Source organism: Dromaius novaehollandiae, chromosome 5, assembly GCF_036370855.1.
Source record: "Dromaius novaehollandiae isolate bDroNov1 chromosome 5, bDroNov1.hap1, whole genome shotgun sequence".
In the NCBI taxonomy this organism is placed as follows: Eukaryota; Metazoa; Chordata; class Aves; order Casuariiformes; family Dromaiidae; genus Dromaius; species Dromaius novaehollandiae.
In genome coordinates this window covers 66624733-66645293 of record NC_088102.1, presented here as the reverse complement: position 1 = coordinate 66645293, position 20561 = coordinate 66624733, and the positions used below count along the sequence as shown (strand labels likewise).

Genomic DNA, 20561 nt, shown 5'->3' with positions numbered 1-20561 from the left:
GTACGTAAGAACAAGATATGAGATGTATCTGTGTAACAGAACTGGAAAAGTGGAAGCACGTGAAATTCTCCCAAGGACTGACAGGCTCTGGACACTAGTGGTCCTGTCCAATCTGCAAGAACCAATAAACTCATGACACCAACAGGCTGCCAAACCTGTCCAAGGCCACCAGCACACATCAGCATCAACAGCTGTGGGTGCCCTGTGAGCACAGTTATCTGCTGTTAATGATCACAGCTCGATTCCTCCGTACTAACAGCTTAGCTAGTAAAAAGCCGTCTGCCAAATGTCACCTGTGATCTGTGTCCCGTCCCAACTCGACCCTCTGTGAGGGAAAGGGAAATTACAACAGACGTGAGGGTGCACAGGTGATAAGGGGGAGGCGTTAGGAGTAAATTGGTGCTACAGAGTCAGGCCCTGGGGAAGGCCAGAGGGGCAGCAGTGGTCCCAGGTGTGGGTGCTTGTGGGCAGGGGGTGAGAGCCTTCAAAAGAGGGCCTGAAGGGGCCCCCCTCCCTCCCTCCAGTCTGGGGTAGCTGGCTCTTGCTGGGATGGGGATGGGTGCTGGTGGCTGAGAGGGCTGCTCTCTGAGGGACAGAGAGAGGAACAGCTCCTGGCTGAGGTCAGTTTAGAGGTTCAGAGGTGCTACAGTGCTTGACGGGGTAGCACAGCTCGGGGGGCTCATGGAAGCCTGAGCATCCTCCTGTCTCAGGAGCTCAGTGGTGGCCAGGAGCTGAAGTTTCAAACATCTTAGGGTTAAGGCAGAAAAATTCCTAGAGCAGCTCTGTATCCCTCCAGTGTGAGGAGCTGTAAGAGGCAACAGATGATGGTGACTGAAGGTCTCAAGTGGAGTTGTTCTGGGAATTGCTTTGGGGCTAAAAAACCACACCTCTCTATCCTCTCAAACTGAAAACACTTCTCCTCCCCCCTGCCATCAGCTTCTCTCTTCTTTCTGGCACCTGGGAGCCTAGACTATAGCTCTTGACCAACTTTGTAGCTTGGCCCATGCTTGTGGTCTGTGCTAAGCTTCAAAGTCGATAGAAACACCAGCAAGAACATGAGCAGGCCTTTGCTCAGTCCCTCTGCCCTCCTCCAAGCTGGCCCTAAACACAAATGCAGAAAGCTGTTGGGATAGCACGGTGACAGGCAGCAGTGCCAAAGTGTGGAGAAGACAGAAGCTACCAGCCGGGAACTAGGTGCGGGCAGTTTCGTTGCTGCGAGGGAAGAGGGGAAGGAAAGAGCTCAGTTCTCCCATTAACTGATAACATTGAGCGCATCAATAAGCGAGTGCAGCTCATCCCTTACGCTCTCCAGGGAGTGGCGAATGGTCTGCGGGCTGTCCAGGAGCTCGATGCTGTGGGTGTACGGCTCGTATTTCACCGAGAAGGGCCGCTTGATGTGAGCGGCGTAGCTCCTGGAAGGAAAGGGTGCCGGAGCCTTGTTGCAAACCACGAGTCTTGCAGCCACATGCTCCCTCTTGCTTCTCTTCCCTCCTCCCCCAGATAAAGTCACAACAGATAAACGCCTCCCTGGGGCAGAAATTTCTAAGTTAGCACAAAACCTGTATGTTTCCCGTCTTTGCAGCTTGATGGAGGTATAGCAGCAGTTGAGATTGCTCCTGTTCAGTGAGGGTGACTGAGTTTGAGTCTGCAGTTTCCCAGGGCCACCACCTCTCTCTTTACTTGGGCTAAAATATCAAATTGGAAGATGCACTGAAGTTGCTGCCTCTGTCAGCTGTGCCAAGATAACCCTCTATTTTTACTTTATGTGGCTGAGTGCTCCCGGAGGTCTCAGGGCAAGTAATCAAAGGGTGAGATTTCCTGAGCGATTTTCTCATGTTCAGCTCCAAAATTAACGTTTACATGCTTGACAAGGTATGCTTCCCCCCCGGTGACTCTGTAAAAATGGACTTGGGGATCTAAATTTAGCTACTCGTAGGTAAAATCTCCTGCTGAAAATGCCTGGAAAGAGGGGGAACAAGCCAGCTCCGGGGACAGGAGAGCCCCTCGCCGCTTCCCCCTTCCTCTCCTGAATGGCTTAGCCTAGGGTACCCTCTTGTGGCTGCTGCGGCTCTGCTCTGCCGCAGTCTGGGGCAAATGCGTCCGCTCCTAGAGCTGGTGCCCCACACCGTGGCAAAGCCTGATCTGACCGCCATGGTCCGGGTGCGAGACTCAACCGACTCTGCAGATGACCCGGGGTAACGTGGGGGAAAGCTGCTGGCATGTGCAGGGAGCAGCCTAAGGTGCAGGGGAGCGAAAGCTACAGGGAAACCGGTGGGTTTCTGAACACCCACAGCACCTACCTCCCTTAAAGTGGGGCTTATCTCAGTGTCTGAGCCTAGGTAGAGCTTGCCTTCCCCAGGCCTCCTTTCCAGCACAAGTGTATTCACTTTGCGTCTTTCTGAAGCCTGCAGGTACAGCAGCACCTCTGGGGGTGCCTGGAAGGGAACTGAATGTGCTCCTCACTGGAAAACACTTTGGGGAAAAGGGCTCTTTTCCCAGGTTAGCCCTGACAATCAGGCCCATGGCTGTAGCCCCTCAGAGCTGCCAGTAGTGCAAACAAAATAGGCATTTTATTGTTTTCACCTCTTGAGCAGCACTTACATGGTCTCTGAGCTCTTTAAATAGGATCATTTAAAGTGCCTGTCACTGTCCAAGCCCCCTAGCCTAATCTGGACTGTATATGTGGTGTATTTTCCCCTTTTAAATATGAAGAAATGACTTTTCTTAATAGCTTGGGGTTTTGGTCTCTTTTTAAGCAGCGCAGTCTGTGTGAGAGGATGGGCTCCCCAGGTGCTTGCTTTGGAGCAGCCGAACTTCAGTTACAGAAATGGTGCAAGCGAGTTGCACTGGGTTGGGTGGTAAGGAAGCCCCTCAGCAGCAGCTCAGTTTTTCCTGCCTCCTAAATTCAAACACTGCCACCAGTCTGAGCAGTTCTCCACCTCATTCCTTAAACTCTAACCCACACAGCTCTCTGGGCAGAAAGCTAAATGCCACCTCTAACTCAGGTTTTCAGAGCGACGCTTTTTGAATGAATGCTTCTGAAGGGAGGGCAGGCACCTGGCCTTTATCAGCCGGTCTTCTCATAGCAAGAAAATGAGGGTATCCTGGTGAACAGAAGGCAGTCCTGGACCCCCAGCTCGCCCCCAGTTAGGCTGCCTTGCCTGCCTTGGGAGCTGGAAGCTTTCTTTAACTCTTCCCTGTAAGAACTAGCACTAGATTTTTCCTTTCCTTTGCACACTCAGCCTTATCTCCACGACTGCCTCCACCTCCATCCTGCTCTCCTCCACACACCATTTGTCACAGGGCTCTTGGGCATGTTGGAAGCCCAAAGGACTTGAGCTGGGCGCTGTGGGAACTAGAGAGTCATTTTGTCACAGATAGAAATGGGTTAATGCTTATTTAAGCATTAGGTTTTGAAAGACTTAGCTGATGCTTGTTTCCAGAGTGCTCCTGAGATCCTTAGCTGAAAGCAGCCACTGCGGTACCAAGCACTCTTGTGAGATATTGTAGCCCTGTGTCACCCTGCTTGGGTGTCCCTCACTGCCCGAGCCTACCTGAGTTTACTTTTGGCATCGCTGAAGCTCTCGGACACAAAATACACAGGCTGGTAGTTCTGGTCTTGGTAGGGCTGGACGGCGGCAGCGTCGGGGTCGAAGTCCCGCACCTCTGGTTCGTCTGACAAGGAGTGCTGCAGAAACAGCAGAAAGCCAGCGGGTAATGGAGGGAACAGAGCTTGCTTGCAAAACAGAGGTGGAAAATAGATAGCTATAGAGGGTCTGGAGCAGAGAGAAGCAAGTTCTGCTGGGACTTACTAAAAGTTCCCCGTAGGAAGACAGGAGCCCAGCTCCATAGGCTTTCACTATCCCATTCTGTTTGCAGAGCCCAAACTCCACCGTAAACCAGTAAAGCTGTGAAAGGAAAAAGAAAAACATATAGGGAACACAAGTCCTCCTCTTCATCTCCCTCTTGCTTTTGAGTCCTTATACCAAGGTCTGGGTCAGAGGGTGTTTAAACAGACTAGCACCTGGCACGGCCTGCAGAGCCAGGCAGCGAAACGGCTTGCTCAGAGCCACGGGAGGCAAGGGGCACCACCTCCTCGCCTCGTTGCACAGCTCGAGGCTTGGTCAGCCCAGGGCCAGCCACGAGCCCGCGGCCGTGCTGGAGTAGGTGGAAGCTCTTCCGGACACCCTGCTACCCGGGTTGTCCCCCCGAGCATGCAGCGACTGCACGGTGTCTCTGCTGACTGCCCTTGGAGCAGGACAGTTCACCTTGTCAAGGGAGAGCTGAAGGAAACGGATGTAATTTAATCCCATCCTAAAGAGTCCCAGCAGTGCTGTCTTTAGAAATATGATGCTTAATGATACTCTAGTGCCCACGAAAATTGGGTTAATGTGCAAGTGAGCTCTGCTTTTTAACTGATCTCTGCTTTGCACAGTCATCACGAAAGAGCAGGGGTTGGGGCATGTCAGAGAGAGGCTCTAAACCATTAAGTTTTGGGGTGATGAGGGTGCACCAGTCCCCCCCGCCGTCACAGAAGCGGTACTAGAAGGATCAGGGTCCCAGTCATGCTGAAAGTAAAACTCACTGTTGAAAGCTTCTCAATTTCTTCATCAGTCGCTCCCAGAGATGCAAGCCCAATGTCCTGTGAAGAAAAGGGAAGGGGCAGATGTCAGTACAGATTTGGTCGACTGCAGCAAGATTCATTTAAAACCCGGAGTTTTGGGGTTTGGTCAGTTATCACATTCTCACGCCGTTAGTACAGATAACCAGTCAACAGTTCAGAAATGTCCTACAGCACTTTATTGCAGACACTGAGAGGGATAAAAGCAGTATTTTGCTGTTGGGATTGGAAATGCCTGCATGTCTCATAGCTGATATCAGGAATTTGTTCAAAATTTTCAGTGCTTCTGAAAATTGCCATTGAAACGCTTTTTTTGCAGAGCTTTTCGTGGCCTGTTTCCCCACCTGCCCTGCTCTCCTTGTTCACAGCATGGTCGCTCCTGCCTCCGATCAGCCCAAACCCCAGCCTCCATCTGCCACGTGTTACACCTCCGCTTCTCCCCGCCATGCTTGGGGGCAGCTGCCCATCATCCTCCTCCTTCACCACCACCAAACCCCCTCACTATCCTCTTCCTTCAAGCCTTCCTTTTCTGTGCTGACTACATAAAAGGACATGATTCATCCACTCAGGTGCAGACTGCTACCTATCTTGTTGTCTTGAGGTGACAGGTATTATTCCCTTGAACTCTCAGGCGTCTGCCATGGTTTTGTCATGCCCAGATTAAAAACGCTTTGGTGCAGAGTCTGACATTTTTACTCTATTCGGGTTTTCAGTTCGTGACTAAGGCTTCTGAACATTGTACTTAAAACAAATAAATCTTAGAAAAAACAAGAAGGGCTTAGGGGGGCAGTGACACATCCGAAATTAACGAGTGAGCAGTCAGGGGGAAAGCTGGAAGCGAAGAGGAGTCAGCTGGCTTGGGGACCGAGGCAGGGAATGGCTGCCAAGCCCATGGCTGACTTGCCTACAGCACATAAGAAGGGTGAACACACAGTATTGCTGCGGCTCCTCTCTCCTGTCGCAGTCAGTGGTTCAGGGCAGACTGCTGTGTCCTACAGTAACTCCTGCTAGGACTGGGCACCCAAAAAGCAATGCACAGCTACTGTTGCAGTGCTGTGAAAATCCAGGAGAAGTTAGGAGAGGAGAAGCTCTCCTCCAGGCAACATCCTTGGAACCGCCTGCCGGGAGGGTGAGACTGAGCTAGATTTGGGTTCCCATCTCACCCCCTGCTCTCTCAGTGAGAAGAAACAGAAGATCTGCTGTACCTGAGAGAACTGTGCAAATGTCTTGTCAGCCAGCATTGGCACATGCCCCAGGAGCTCGTGGCAGCAGTCCCTTCCGTTGCCCGGGAGAAGGAGGAAAACATGATTAGCACAGGTTTTTGCACACTGGAGAGAAAGCAAAACGTTAATCCCCAGGGAGCTGTCGTGCTAGGGGAGCTGTCTCGGCCGAGGGGGGCCATCCCGGGCTAGGCAGTACTCACGGCTCCGGGGAGTGCATGGGCGAGGACGCGTGGCGGATGTACTGCGTGCACTGGAACACGCGGAAGGCCAGGCTGGCGAGGAAGTCCCGCGCGGACAGCAGGCCGGCCACGGGCCGGAGCTGGAAGCCAGTTCTCTCTGAAACAGTTCATGCAGTCACTGCAGAGCGTGCTATGGCTCACGGGGCTGCACTGGTAGCCAGTTTTATAAGCATGTACAACAGAAACACCAGTGCTGGAAATTAAAGAGCTCCTACAGCACCAGACCTAACATTTCTACTTCTACCAGGCAGCAACGTCTGCTCCCTAGGCTGGCATAGAGGCTGGTCAAGTGCTCAGAAGGATCACTGAGACTGTGGGCTTGGGCTTGCAGCGGCAGCCCGCCGCTTTACCTACTCTTCCATCACCTGACAGTCCCTGCCAGCTGTAGTCAGTCCTCTGGCCTGTGTGTGCAACGCACAGGTCTCTGCCAGCTCTCTTCCCAAATCTCACCTCACACCCTCCTCTTCTGGGTCCGTGTTTCCTTGTAGCAGTTGTTGGCACCGTGCTGGAGCCCTGGCACTCCATCAGCCCCCAGCAGTGTTTCAGGTTGCCCGTGCTTTTCGCTAGCCTCCCCTTGAGCTGTACCCACCTTTCAGGAAGCGGGAGACCTCCTCCAGCTGAGGGATGTTGTTCTCACTGTAGCCACAGAATTTCTCCAGTAGATTAAAAGCTTCTAGGTACTCCTTGCAGGCATGGGTGGGGTACAGGCTCTTCAGCGTGCTGTATACCTCTTTCCTTCGGAACAAGAGGAGGTACATGGTCAGAGTTTGGCTTTGCATGTCTGGTCTGCTCCTGTCCTCTGGTTATATGCTGTCAAATTCTCACATGTCTGGTTTTCTTTTCCTTTTTGCCTTCCACACCAGTAAGTCTATGTGTCACTGTACATTCATAGAGGTACACTCACACACACAAACACATGCACACTCACTCCCCATTCAAATCAGTCTGCAATGTCAACAAAATTATATCTGTACTGACCTGCTTCTGGCCTTGAACTAATATGAGGTCAATGTTGCATGTAAGAAATACTAAGTGGAATTAAAATATTCCCTGTAGGTTAATTCCTAAAGTCGCACTACAAATTCATTTAATATAAATGGGAGATGACCTTGTTTAGAAGTCTGAATAATCAATTCTAATAGTCAGCCTTGTTTTCAGAGACATGCCTGCAGTGACACTCCTGGAAGTGATAATGCTCAAAGGAAATTTTTCCCCAAGTGGGATGTGATCCAAATATTCACTCTTGTCCTCATGTTTCTCTCCACAGCTATGATAACTCTCCTTGTGTTTGGAGGCTGCCACTAAGCCACCTTCCCCTTGGAGAAGTATTTTCCAAATTGACCTACCTAGCTGCCCGTGGAGGATCCCTTGGAGGAACTCCTGGAGAAGGCAGGCTGAAAGTGCAGCCCCGAGAAAGGAGGAGAGAGATCATCGCTGTTTTGGTTGCAGCTTGGTGACTGAGCAATTCTGAAGATCACTGCTGTTATTAGATGGCCTCAGCACTATGTACTTCTCTCCATCATCTCTGCCTAGGTGCTCCTCAGCTCTCCCTAACGCGATTCTTACAACCCTCGTAGAACACTATGCACATTAACCACATTGAGTGGTTTTATAATAGGTCTTTAAGTAGGATGCTGAATTCCTGATATAGTTTTCAAGATATTACACCGTAACCGTTTAGGTTTTAACTCCCAACTTCTAGCGCTGATGCTTTGTCTGCACCTTCCTCACAGGCAGCCAGGGAGCAGGGAGCTTTGGTGTCTCCATTGATTGCCACCTCAGGCAGTGGAAGCCAATAAAGGTCACAGATTAAATCAGCACTCACCAGGTAGCGATCTCCTCCGCGGTGTACTCCACGTGAGGGATTGGCTCCCCACTGCAAGGCAAACGCACCATTAATGGCAGTAGGGGAGCACAAGCCAGGCTGCTCTTCCCTTTGGGGAAGGTGCACCTTTGAGGAGGTGCTCTGCGTGACATTGCTCAATCGTCTTTAAACCACGCAAGGGGCTGATAGGAAAGGCAGAGTTTTGGTACTGGGTCACTTGAACAGATGCAACAAATATATGGACACAGGAAAAGCACTAGTATAACCACAGGTTATAATGAACAAGGAATGAGTGAAAGCTTAGCGGGTACAGTATTTTGCAGGAAACGGAAACTGTGCAGAAAAAAAAAAAGAAAAAAAGAATGTGCTTGAAGTTGATGTATAACATAGACAGCAGGAACCTGATGGCTCCATTCATTCTCGAAGCCATCAGAGTGAATCAGTGCTTAGGAAATAAAAGCATTTAATAGGGAAGAATAAGGACATTTGAACTGCAGAAAAATATATGGTCAGTAAGAGTAAAGACAGCAAGAAAAGAAGATGTTAACATTAATTTTAAGTGGGAACTAAAGAAGACTGATACTTCTGCCTTTTCTGCATTATCATTTACAATCATATTTCCTAAATCCTTCTGTTCTGTGTTTGAACAGATGAGGTATTCACATATTACTGTGATAAAGCACAGTTTCTATTCCATCTACAGCCAGAAGGGATGTTACGCGGCACCTTGTAAATGCTAACCTCCAGATGAGATGTGTCATTTGTCTTAAATGAGTGCATCATCTTCCTGGGTCCCTCAGGACTCTCTTGCTGGCACAATGACATTCCATGCATTTAATAAGAGTACAGGATAAAAACATAAATATATATATTCTGGACTTGGAATCTGCAAAGAACATGAAATTAATAGAGCAGTAAGCACTGCTGGGATCAGACCAGTTGTATGGTAGCTCAAAAAGGCAATGCAGACCATTTCTGTAGCCTGCTTTCTAGCAGGGCTAACTAGAGGACTCTGCATTTAAAGTCCCATTTAGAGAGGGAGACACTGCAGTGGAAGGCAGTGTTACTAAAAAGGATCTAGGGATTATTTTACAAAACCCAGCTGAATATTAGAGCTCTGTCTGATGTTGTAGCTGAGTGATTGAGTGCTATCACTGGATACATCAGAACAGGAGTATTAAGTAGGAGTTCAAGAGATAGTCTTAATTCTATGTAAGACAATGATGAAGCCACTGCTGGAATCTATTTAATTTATCAAAGACAGTTAAGAGGTGAACCATTTGGTCTATAAATACCATTAAAAAAAAATTCTGACAGCAGATGGTTCTTCAGTCTAGCAGAAGAAAGGCACGTGTGATCCAGTGGGTGAAAGCTAATGCTACAGACATTCCATTTAGAAATAAAACACACATTTTTCACAGCCAGAATAATGAACCATTGGAACAATTTTTCTAAGCACAGGCTATGTTTTTCAGTGCTTGAAACTTTGAAGTCAAGACTAGATGTCATTCTAGAAGAGATGCAATATTTCAAAATGAAGTTTGGGGTCTGATGGAATTATATGTAGCTTCGTTATGCAGGAGGTTTGTTCTGGCTTTATGAATATATGAGTTAATGACCATGGACAGTTTTATATCAGGAAGAAATTGGAATACACAGAGAGAAGGAGCACAGAAAAGGAGCTAGCAATGCTGAATGGGAAGACAAAATGTCATCGAAGAAGAGAAAAATCTCATAGAAGTAGCACAATAATTTCCCAACAGGTTGCACTGACATGGCATTACTGCTGTGTGGATGTTAGGAAAGACTTACTGCTTATAATGAAAAGCAATTTCTGCTATCGTTTTCCTCCTCTGGCGGTATACTTGGTCAGAGTATCCCTGTGATGACAAATAGGGACAGAGACAGGATTTTTAATCATTTACTAACACTTCTTACCCAGCAAAGTTCATCACTGGTTGGAGCAACTTCTTTCATGATGGTGACTGCATGATAATTTTCTGACCATTCGCAGTAATGGGTGTTCGCTGCCTCCCTGCTTCTGAGGGAATGCTCAGGGCTTGAATGTGCGGACATGCCCACACAGGCTAACTCACCGGGTGATCCAAATCCAAGTCAGGGTCAAACTTAGTGACCAAGTGGTGACACTTGTCCAATTCACAGATTTTTCTGGGAAACCAGTGGACTGTGGGGAGAGAGAGAGAAAAAAAAAAAAAACTGTGGCTGCAGAAGTGAAAGTTGAGCATCCCGTGCTGAGAATGGGCTGTGATGTTCAACCGTACATGTGTGACCTGACATAGCACATACACATACACAACCGCACATGATGTAACTGTACTTCCTTGGCTGTGGTCCCTCACTCTCAATGCTCCAGCCCCACAGTCAGCTCTAATGCCATAATCTCCATCTCATGACTTCCCTGCCTGCCTCTCAAAAGAGCATTTTCTGACATAGGTAAACAAGACGACCAAATTGGATCATACTCAAAGACTCCAGACTTTGAGAATACCTTTGGATACTAAGAATCCTGTTGGACCTCTGGTTTTTGTTTGTTTTTGCAATCTCTTATCATTACTTCTGTTGCAGAAGCTTAAGTGTATCATGGACTAGGTTGCAAAAGAACAAACCCTTTCTGCTCTGGTATGTCCTGATGGCAGTCAGCAGAGGCTTTCTCTCTAAGGTGTTTACCTCCATGATCAGGTCACAAGAGAGATGCCCTTGTAAACTACCTCACAGTGACGGATCTGGATTACAAGGGCTATGAAGAAACAACAGTTAAACAATACTGTGAGGGTCGTCTCCAGACAACCCAGATATAGAATCCCTTGTGAATAACAAAGTCTCTACTCTGGTTTCTAAGGATCAGTCTCTGCATGAAAGTCAAACAGTTTTTAAGTTCCTTACATTTGTCTTCCTTAGTGGTCCTCACTTCTTCTGTTACCCTCTTGATGGAGCTAATGAAAGTATTGAGGTCAGAGCTGTGGACTTCACACCGTACAAAATATTCCAGTTCATTGGTCCCTTCACGGGGCTTTCGGCTAAGCCTGGTCTCCAGGTGGTGAATTTTAGCTTCAAACGTCTTTTAGAACATGGGAAAGGAGAACAAAAGCATTAAAGAAGTCTTTAACATTCGAAACACATATCAATACTTCTCAAAAATGTCCGTATGGATACTTTGGGCGAGGGTTATCCTTTTATTCTTTTTTTTAACTGGGATGAACACACTTATCCATTAATACCACAGCTTTTCATCCTGGACTGGCAGCCCGTGGGGCTGGTTAGCAATTTCCAGCTGAAAACTTTCTCGGAGGCAAACGTGACCTTATCAAGATGGGAAATCCATATGGCAAAATACTGTTACCCCTTTCCTTTAACTTCTCCCTTAAGGCAAGGGAGTTTTTTTGTAATTTAACCCGAAAAGGGTTCGCTTCCGCGGAGCCCGGCGGGGGCGGCGCTGGCCAGGGTGCTGAAACCGCCGCCGCCGCCGGACACTCGCCGCAGCCCCCCGCCCTCGGCCCAAATCAGGGAAGACCATGGAGCTCTCAGGCTCCTTCCTTGCACTGCCTTCACTTCAAGGAAGCTGCTGGGAAGCAGTGTTGAGTGTTGAAGGCTCCCAGTGCAGCTGCATGGAGAAAACTCCCCCCCTTCAAATCTCCTTGTTTGCTTTGTTTACGGCCAAAATGGATCTGCTGCAATCACCTTACATTTTATTAACCCATCCACCAAAAAAAACTGCAAGCAGATAGGTTGAACAACTAGTTCCATGTGAGGCAGGATTTCAACCTGCATCATACATTTATGGTCACCCTCAAGGTGGTCACGGGTGGGAGGTAACAGCCACCTGATTGCTGCTCCGTGGCCTACATCAGAAAAGTCTGGCCTCCCTCCTATCAACAGGCGCTGATGTAAAGACCCCAGAAGAATTTGCATCCCAATGTTCAAAATGGCAATGCCAATTGAAATAATTTTATTCTTATAAGTGCCCTCAAGGAGAGGAGAAAGAAGTTCATGAGGGAAGTTTGTTCTGCCCACATCCAGACTGTTCATGAGCTCTGCCAAGTCTTCAGCAGTGTTACTTTGCCACTCTTTATCAGAACTGAATTCAAAGAATAGAGAGGGGCAAAGTGGAGTCTACAGTCTTCCCAAAGGCCCTGGTAGATTTGTGGATATTTTCTTTAGCTCAGTGAAAGCTGGCAGTGCAAGCCTGGGTCCCCGGGCAATGACCCAACCTTTCCAATGTCTCTGGAAGATCCTCAGTAGAGGAAGGCATATGATTTCTTTTGTTAATCACAGGCAGAAAGATGAGAAGGAACAGATGCAATGCCACAGGTAAATTAAATTTAGGACTGTGTTTTTGAATGTACCTACCAACTTCACTATTACATTGTCCCCTCAACAATCAATACCTTTGCATTAATCTGACAGCTGTGATTGCATTACCTATGCTTTGGCTGCATGTAACACATACAGCAGAGTGAAACCAGCTTCCCTGCAGCCTGGTTCATGATGAGGCAAATGTCATTATGCCCGTCTGCTTTCATATCTTGTACCTGCATTGCCAGAGGGATCTGGGAAATGAATCTTCCTCTATTGTGACTTGACATGCTTGTCTTTTTATTATCTTTAAAGCTCTCTCCGTGACAAGCTGAAAGAGCTTTTTTACCAGGAGAGCTCTTGACACAGCAAGCAAATTGCTCCAGGAGGAAACAAGTATTATTTGAACATAAGCTGCCCCTACTTCTTGCTTGATGCTTAAAAATTGTTTAAATTATAGACTTTAAAACCAGTGTAATATAAAATCTTCCTAGTACAAGAGCTTATACTTCCATGTTTTGTACCTGCTAAGCAGAATGATATGCTGAAGGATTTTTCACACCTTCTCTGACAGCTGTGCGTTTCTCCTAGGAAGGAGACTACAACTATGGCAATTCCAAGGGTTTTGTCTCACAGTCTTGTCTTAGGGACCCTTTTGGTCTCGAGACAAGAACAATATGTTGCCCAGAATATGCCCTTCTTTTAAAGGAGATACAAGATACTTTGTAATTGTTGAAGATCCTTAAATGCTTTTCATAAGATTGACAAAGATGCTACTGGATGGGCAATAAATAGCTAGAATGTTCTACAATTTCAGAGAAATACTTATCTCCCCCAAACACTTTTTGTGTGTTTACCGCTATAAGGTAGTGCTCTTGCTGTGTGGTGTTGCTGGTGATCTGATTTTACCCCAGAAATGATTGCATTTTATGGGGAAAGAAAGTGTTATTTCGTAACTGTCTGTATTACTGCATGGACTAACAGTGTGCCCTTGTGATGAGAAAGGCCAACTATGTACTGAGTTGTATTAGCAAGACAGTAGGCAACAGGTTGAGGGACATGATTCTTCCCCTCTATTCAGCACTTAGGAGACCACATCTGGAGTGCTGTGTCGTGTATAAGAAAGGCATTGATGTGCTGTAGCAGATCCACTGGAGGGCTGCAAAGACAGTCAGGGGGCTGGAGCACAATGAAACACAAGGAGAGGCTGAGGGAATTGGATTTGTTCAGTCTTAAAAAGTGAAGATGGACGGGACACTTTTTTAATGTCTACAGCTGCCTGTTGGGAGGGTGTGGAAGGAGCCAGATTCTCTCAGAAGTGCACAGTGGTAGGACAGTAGGCAACGGGCACAAGTTGGAACCAAGGATACTGAAGAAAAGAAAAAATATTTACCATGAGGGTGGTCAAACACTGGACCGGGGGCTCAGACAGGTTGTGGGATTTCTGTCCTTGGGGGTATTCAAAACACAATGGGCATAGCCCTGAGCAACCTGCTGTGACTGGACCTGCTCTGAGCATCAGGTTGGACCAGAAACCTCCAGAGGTCCCTCACACCCTGCACGACTGTCTCGTAGGAATGAATTCTCCTCTCCTCTCACTGCTGAAGACAATGGAATTTTAAAGTGCTGTGTATAAAACATAGCTCAGAACCTTGGTTTGCAAACTGCTTTTGAACCCTTCTGGATGTAAATGTACTATATAAACACAAGTCATTGTGTTTTGACTACTGTTTAAATAGTCAGACCTTATTTCAGTAAGTCTTTCCATTCATGGTATCAATATCCAAGATAATGAAGCTTTTGATTCCTGGCTAGGGAAAAAAAGCTCTAATAATTACCAATCCCCCATGATATGAAAACTATACGCACAGTGTATCTCTGGAGAGGAACCAGCACAACCTTTTACACATGAATCAAATTCATCCCTGAAGTAGGGAAGTACTTTGGAAATCAATACGCCATTTTACACCCAGGGTGAAGCTGGTCCCGTAACTCTTTGACCAAGGATCAATGCAGTGATGTCTTTCAGAGACAGTCAACGCGTTGACCGAGAAGCTGATCAATACCATGCAAGGGGGTTCGCTCTGCAGCCGTGCAAACCACGCCGCATGTTTTGCAGGTGTGATCAGACCAGCGCATGAAGCTGAAGTGCCGAGCAGTAGAGGGTGCTGTCAGAGTTCACTACAAGCCACAGGGCTGTGAACTGCGGGTGTGCAGCTGTGTGGTTGGCTCCCGGGTGATGTGAACTGTAGGTGCAAAGCTGGGTGGCTGGCTCTCGTAATTAAGGGACAGAGGACTATAACCAAAGCACTGTCGGGTGGAGGTATGGCTCATTCCTAGTGATTCCAAGTGAGAGAGGGTGCTCTAGGGGCATGAGCACAGCAAAGGGGACTGGCATGAGTGTGGGGAGATCATGCAGAGACTTAGTGGAGAGCCTGCAGCAGGCAGACTAGTCTGACTCTTCTCTAGTAGATTGAAGTGATGTTTCTCACTGAGTGACCACCAAATGTCTAGTGCATTCCTTGAGTCTGATATAACAGGTTAGGAACTCACCTCAAACACCTTGAGCGCACGGGACAGTGGTGAAGTCTTGGCTCCCTTGAGCATGAAAAAGAGGTTCAGCATGGCTCTCCCATCCTTCTCCTCAAAGACAATGGTTTCTGTGGACTCCGCAGCATCGGTAGCTGCAGCTGCAGCCTCTCTTTCCTTCCTGGCATCTTCGATGAGGCTTTGACGTCTACCAATAAACCGCGGAGACTGAAGGCAGAACAGAAATAAATAGCCTTTCTGGTAGAGATGTATGTGAGATTAGAGGGTATCACAGACAGCTGGCTGAGGTGTGAGCAGCACATGAGGGAGAAATTTGGACTGACTTGTCTGGCTTTGAAGAGGAAGGTCTAGTGATGAGGGCTGAGCTTTAGAAATAATTTCTTTGGAAAAGTGAAGCTTTGGGACGTATCTGTGCAGTATGCCTGGAGAGGACTTCTCCCCCAACTTCCCTATCAATAGTTTTCAGTATCTTTTGAAAACTAAAAATGGGAAAAAAGTCTCACTCAGTTCTCACGTGCCTAATGAGCTCAAGTGGAGAGGTGTTAGATAAACATGATATTACCTGAGAGGAAAGATGTACTGGGGGGGCGGGGAGGGCAACTGATGCACACACCAAAAAGCACAAATTCATCTGCTGCTGTGTCTCTTTGCTGGTGTATTAGCATGGCAGCTTAGTTAAACCGCTTCCAGGGTTCAGCCTGATCGTCAGCCTGAGATCGCTGCCTCCTCGGTGCTCTCTGCGCAGCACCCCAGCACACACATCCTCACGCCAACCTCACGCACGCCCTCTCTGCACCGCTTTGCCCGTGCGCTGCACCGCTCTCCAGCCACGCTTCGAGGGGCAGGCACCCTGGCAGCCTAACAGCCTTTTACTTATAATTATTTACTGCCACTTAAAACACATTGCAGAGCCATTTTCTTCTGACATTAAGTGGATGCCTGTCCACTGAAGTGTAATTGGAGCCACGTCCATTTACGCCAGAGAATAAATTTCTCCCGCTCCCCACTGTGCCGTAGATTCATTTTTGTCCCGACAGACTCCTTCAGACGTCTGTTACTTGTAATTGCACCCGAAATGCTGCATCTTTGTGCTTGGGGTCATGTTAGGTTACCTGTTTTATATTTACAGTGAGCAACAAGCTATTTCCATCACTGTTGCTTCCTTGATTACACAAATAGCCAAAATATTAGCTTATTTGTTCCGGTCATTTTTCAAGTCAGTTTTGTATTTAGAGGCGGCTCACGTGGTTCCAGTTTTCTGTGTTCAGTATCCAAACCATATGGCAAACTCTCAGAACTTGCCAAAAGAAACCTGGGACGGCAGCGAAGAAGGAGCAGCCCATAAAGACTTTCAGCACATACGGGCTCATACAGAGTCACACTGGCTGCAGTTTTTCCTCCAATTCCCTTCAAAATATTTAGAAAAGAGAAACATGCTCATCAGTCTACCTTGTGAAAATCTGGAGGATCTTTTCCTCTGAAAAATATAGCCAGCTCGATTACCAAACCCCTTTTCTCTCTGATTTTCCAAACACACCATCAGTAACAAATGTTTTCTCTGAAAATCCTCTTGGATGATTTATTAGTGTAAAACCAGCTTCAGGGGTTCCCTCTGACATTTTAAATGCAGCCTGAAAAATGCTGCACACCCAGGCACCAGCCCACGCACTTCTACCCAGTCCTTTTTTTAATAAAGATACCTTTTGGAAATTATATTTGCTGATCCTCAACCGCTTTATTCCTTGTGGCACAGAAAAACACTTTCTAATAAATAAGCTCATATTGCAGCTTGTCTGAATCTACAGTACTCATACCCAAAGAGAGAAGACATCTAATAAGTATCCTGAGCCCTAACTTTAGAAAGCTGGTAAGCACGCGCTCAGCCTTAAGCGGGTGTTTTTTTATCGCTCCTCTGTTTAAAGTTAAGCCAGTGTTTGCTTTAAAGTGCCTGCAATAAGCAGGGCAAACAGTCTTGCACTAGCCACAGTAACTGACTCTGCGGTGGTCCGAAGCCAGGCAGCTCCTCGGCTAAAGGTGTTCATCGCGCTGTGCCCCGCGGCGCAGAAGTGCGGCAGGTTTTGCCGCTGGCTGGGGCTGTGCGGAGGGGGTGGGGGGAAGCCCCTAACCCACAGGCTGCAAATCAGCTTAAAAACCGGCAGGAAGGAGCTTCAATAAATACGCTGAAGATCGGCGCGGCTGGAAGGCGAAGGCTGCACCTGGTTTGGGAGGGGAGAGATGGGAGGGGGCTGCCTGCCGCCTCGGCTGCGCCCTCGGTCCCGCCTGGCTTTCCAGCTCTCCGTCCTCCCCGCCGCCCCTCGCGTCTGCGCTCCCGGGGGGGTTGCCTGCTTTTGCTGGAAATTAGGAATCGTTCTTCTTGTTTGCAAACTAGCCAGACTGATTTCTTGTGATAAACGCCTTCCTTTCTCCCGATGCCGCGGTGGCGGTGTCTCTGAACCGCCTTGCCGGCTGGCCACCCGAGTGCCTGCCTAGCTACACGTGGAAATTCAGTCTGGCTTTGCAAAGCATCAGTTTGCCTATCTGCAGCCTGGGTCTCATAGGGAGACCAGCCTGGTACAAAGGATGGGTTAATCGTTGCTTCTTTGAAACGGCCACAACTCAGAGCGCCCAGCCAGAGCAGAGACATTAAAAATATGACTCCGAATTCAAGTACTTTGGCTTTCTCCCACGCTTACTGTTCGTAACCGTCCGGCAAACAGGCAGGAGTTTTGAAGAATAAGTCCTGCTGTGTAACCTGGGGACAGTAACATCTCACCGGTGCTTCCCCGGCAGCCCTTCCTGCTGTTTTGCTGTCTGCTGGCTGCGTATACCTGTACGTGCTGTGACGACAGCCCTGCTGCAGCCGCAGCCCAGAGGTGTCTTCTAAAAACTACTAGCAACAGAAAGAGTAAATATACAGGAAAAGAGCTTCCTGTGGTGTGAGCTTTATCTCTGAGCAGTGGTTTAGCTGGAATAGCCGGTGCGTAACGCACCTTCCAGCGCAGATGAGTTCTGCGATTGTAAAGCTCTTTGGGGGAAGACTTTTTTTCCCCCTGAGTTTGCACCGTTTCCCCTCCAAGGTCCCGGCCCTTGCCCGGAGCTGCTGGAGGAGAGCGGCAAGGGCAGGGGCTGGGCAGCCCTCGGCCACGGCCCGCTGGCACCGCGTGGGGACAGGGGCTCGTGCCGTCCCCTGTCACACCTCTTGGCGAATCATATCAATCAATCATATTTATCAAAATAAATAAGAGGACTGTGGAGATCTCCTCCTCCAAATAAGAGGAAAGGGCAAAGCCTTTCGCGCTGCTCACTCTCAATGCAGTCCTAACAGGGTGGTTTTTTTTTTTTTTTTTTTTTTGTTCTGAAAATTGCCGTTCAAGGGAGGGATTCAGAGAGGGGCTGAGGTTTCACACCTGCTCTAGACTGAAGGAGCAGGCAGGCTGCCCTGCTGCTGCCGATACGCCTGATACAGCCTCTTCCCTCTGGCCCCTCTGCCCAGCATCCCGTTCCCCAGGCAAACACTGAGCAGTATCCCGGCCCATGTAATAGCTAACCCCCCTGCCCTTCTCCAGAGAGGGACAAATGTCTCAAGTACTGACTTGACCAGCTGCCTGGAAAATACAAGTTTTCTAAGAACCACTTAAATATTCACTATTTTCCCAGAAAGAAAAAGCTTCTGTAAGACGGAAGCCTTCCCTGATTTTTATTTCTTAGGGAAAACAGGCTTATCTCTTTGTTTCCTAACTCTTCTTCCCTTCCTAGTGCACTGCACTCTCCAAAACACCTTTTGTTGCCCACACAGTGGCTGGTTTTCCCAAGTCACAGCATTACGCAGGGCTAAGAGAAGAGTGGGTGAAAAAAGCCGAGGCACAGGGGAGAGAAATGGGGAACTCAGCAACTGGCCTGCTGGCTGCTGAACTAGAAAAAAGATAGGGAAGATGCAAGGCAAGAAAAATCTCCCGATCTGGGTTTCTGCGGAGCTACTTTTCTCTACTGATGGGAGACGTGACGGTACTGTCGCTGCTCAGCAGAGCACACAGGTGTTTGAAGCAATAGGTGTTACTTCAATTATGTGTGCTCCAAGTGCAGCAAATGCTCTGGTTTTTCAGGGCAGGCTCTCCACATGCACTAAAACCCCCTTTCCAAAGCTGTCTCCCCCGTCCCCGCAGCAGCCTTTGCTCTCCCCGTTGCTGCTGCGGTCCTCCGCGGTCACCTGCAGGACAGCCACATTTTCCATCCCCATGGCTGTCCTGTGTCCAGGCGTATCCGTGCTTCTCATGTCTCCCCTGACGTTCGCTGGGGTTAGGTAGGAAAATGCCCACGTCCCCGCAGCCAGTGCAACTGGCTCGCCTGGCTTTGCTTTCTAAAGGCACTTGACAGCTCAGCATGAACTTTTTTCCTCCTTTCCCTTGCACTTATAGCTTTACCATGTGCTGAAATATTCCCCGGGCTAAGCTTAGGGCCCTAAATGTGGCAGGGAAGGTGGGAACTGAATTGGGGGAAGGATGTATTGGGAGAGAACAAGACCGAGGACAAGGCAACAACAAACAAACTGACTTAAATTGTCTATACCTTGTATGTTGTCTGGAATAAAAAATGCACTTTTTTGTTATGCTGGAACAGACAAAAAAAACCTCTGCAGTTTTTTGCCTTGAAATCAGGAGAGGGTTAAGGTTTCCCATTGCCTTGCGCCCTGGGGAGTCCTTGCTATCCCTGCCTTCGTTCTACGGGTTGCACTAGTCGCGTTTGGTTGGGGGGGGGGGGGGGGGTGCATCAGTTTTCGCTTTTGCCTTCCTAATGTTTGCATTTCACATGTATGCCTAGGCAGTGGGAATTGTTTGGATGGTTTTATTTTGCCAGTCCGGAGCCTGGAGATGCCCAGGCGAGGAAACTCTGACCGAGACCGTGTTGGTCTGTCTATCCCTGGTTGCCGTTGCCTGCAGCTAGCGTAGCGAGTGCTGTTTGCTGAGGGAGAGGGAGGGGTCGGGGTAGGGTTGTCTTACCATGATGGCCTCAGCTTGCTTGGAGTCCAACTCGGACACGGCCCTGCGGAAGCCTTTGGCTGCAGAGGTGGAGATGTTAGGGGTTGGCATCTCTGCTCCTCCACGAGCTCTGCTCTCAGCTTTTCCTCTCCCTGCCAGCCTTTTATAGGGCAGGGCTGACGTCAAAGACTCTTTCAAATCTTCCCCCCCCCCTCATCATCACCTCCCTCCTGTCTCCCCCTCGGGCTGAGAGGAGGAGGGGACGTGAAGGAGAGAAACGTTTCTGTCCCATTAAATCTAATTGCTAGGAAGATTGCAGACACCCTGCCTTCGCAGACCAGCCGCTCCCCCACGCACAGTTGTTTGCCGGCACCCAAAAGCTCTCTGCTCTCTGGTTTTCCACCCCCCTTCTCGAAGGAGTTCGCTCCTTCGCTGCGTTTCCATCCGGCACACTTGCTTTCCCAGCTTGGAGTTGCATGAAGGGATTTTGATCAGTGAAAGCACAAAATAAAAGGAAGGAAGAGATTCGGCCCTCTCTAGCCTTTTATCCTTGTTTGCCTTCTGACTGTGTAGTGAAGGCAGCGAAGGAATAGGAAAATAACACTAGTTTTCCCCAATGCCTGCGCTGGAGCAAATTCTGCCTTCCAAGGGGTTTTGCTCCTCTTGCTGTAATCCCTGAAAAGCAGATGCCTGAGGATCTCAGGGGCTGTAAGGCTTGGTGGCAGCTCAGGATCTGTCCCTGGGCTTGTGCTTTACTGCATGCCCTGTGCAAACGTAGCCTTCTCCTCCTGCGGGATCTGCAGCCGCTCCCCG

At 48.6% G+C, this 20561-nt stretch overlaps 1 protein-coding gene across 1 annotated transcript; it reads right to left on the bottom strand.

Moving 5' to 3' along the window:
* Window positions 1–483: 483 nt before the first annotated feature.
* TH (tyrosine hydroxylase) lies at window positions 484–19859 on the bottom strand. The gene is made up of 13 exons (XM_026092766.2): window positions 19770–19859; window positions 14776–14979; window positions 10813–10987; window positions 10005–10093; window positions 9721–9788; window positions 7909–7959; window positions 6673–6818; window positions 6045–6180; window positions 5827–5896; window positions 4586–4642; window positions 3813–3908; window positions 3555–3688; window positions 484–1412 (listed from the first exon to the last, which is right to left on the bottom strand). Exons 1-13 carry the CDS (start codon window positions 19857–19859, stop codon window positions 1253–1255), a joined length of 1476 nt encoding a protein of 491 aa, XP_025948551.1. The 3' UTR covers window positions 484–1252.
* Between the last annotated feature and the right edge of the window lie 702 nt (window positions 19860–20561).

Excerpts from the sequence above, each read along its gene's own strand:
- TH (XM_026092766.2), bottom strand. The coding sequence starts at position 19,859 with ATGCCAACCCCTAACATCTCCACCTCTGCAGCCAAAGGCTTCCGCAGG. Across the intron at positions 9,789-10,004 it reads ACTTGGATTTGGATCACCCG|GGATACTCTGACCAAGTATA; the intron begins GTGAGTTAGCCT and ends TTGTCATCACAG. Across the intron at positions 3,909-4,585 it reads AAATTGAGAAGCTTTCAACA|CTTTACTGGTTTACGGTGGA; the intron begins GTGAGTTTTACT and ends TTCCTTTCACAG.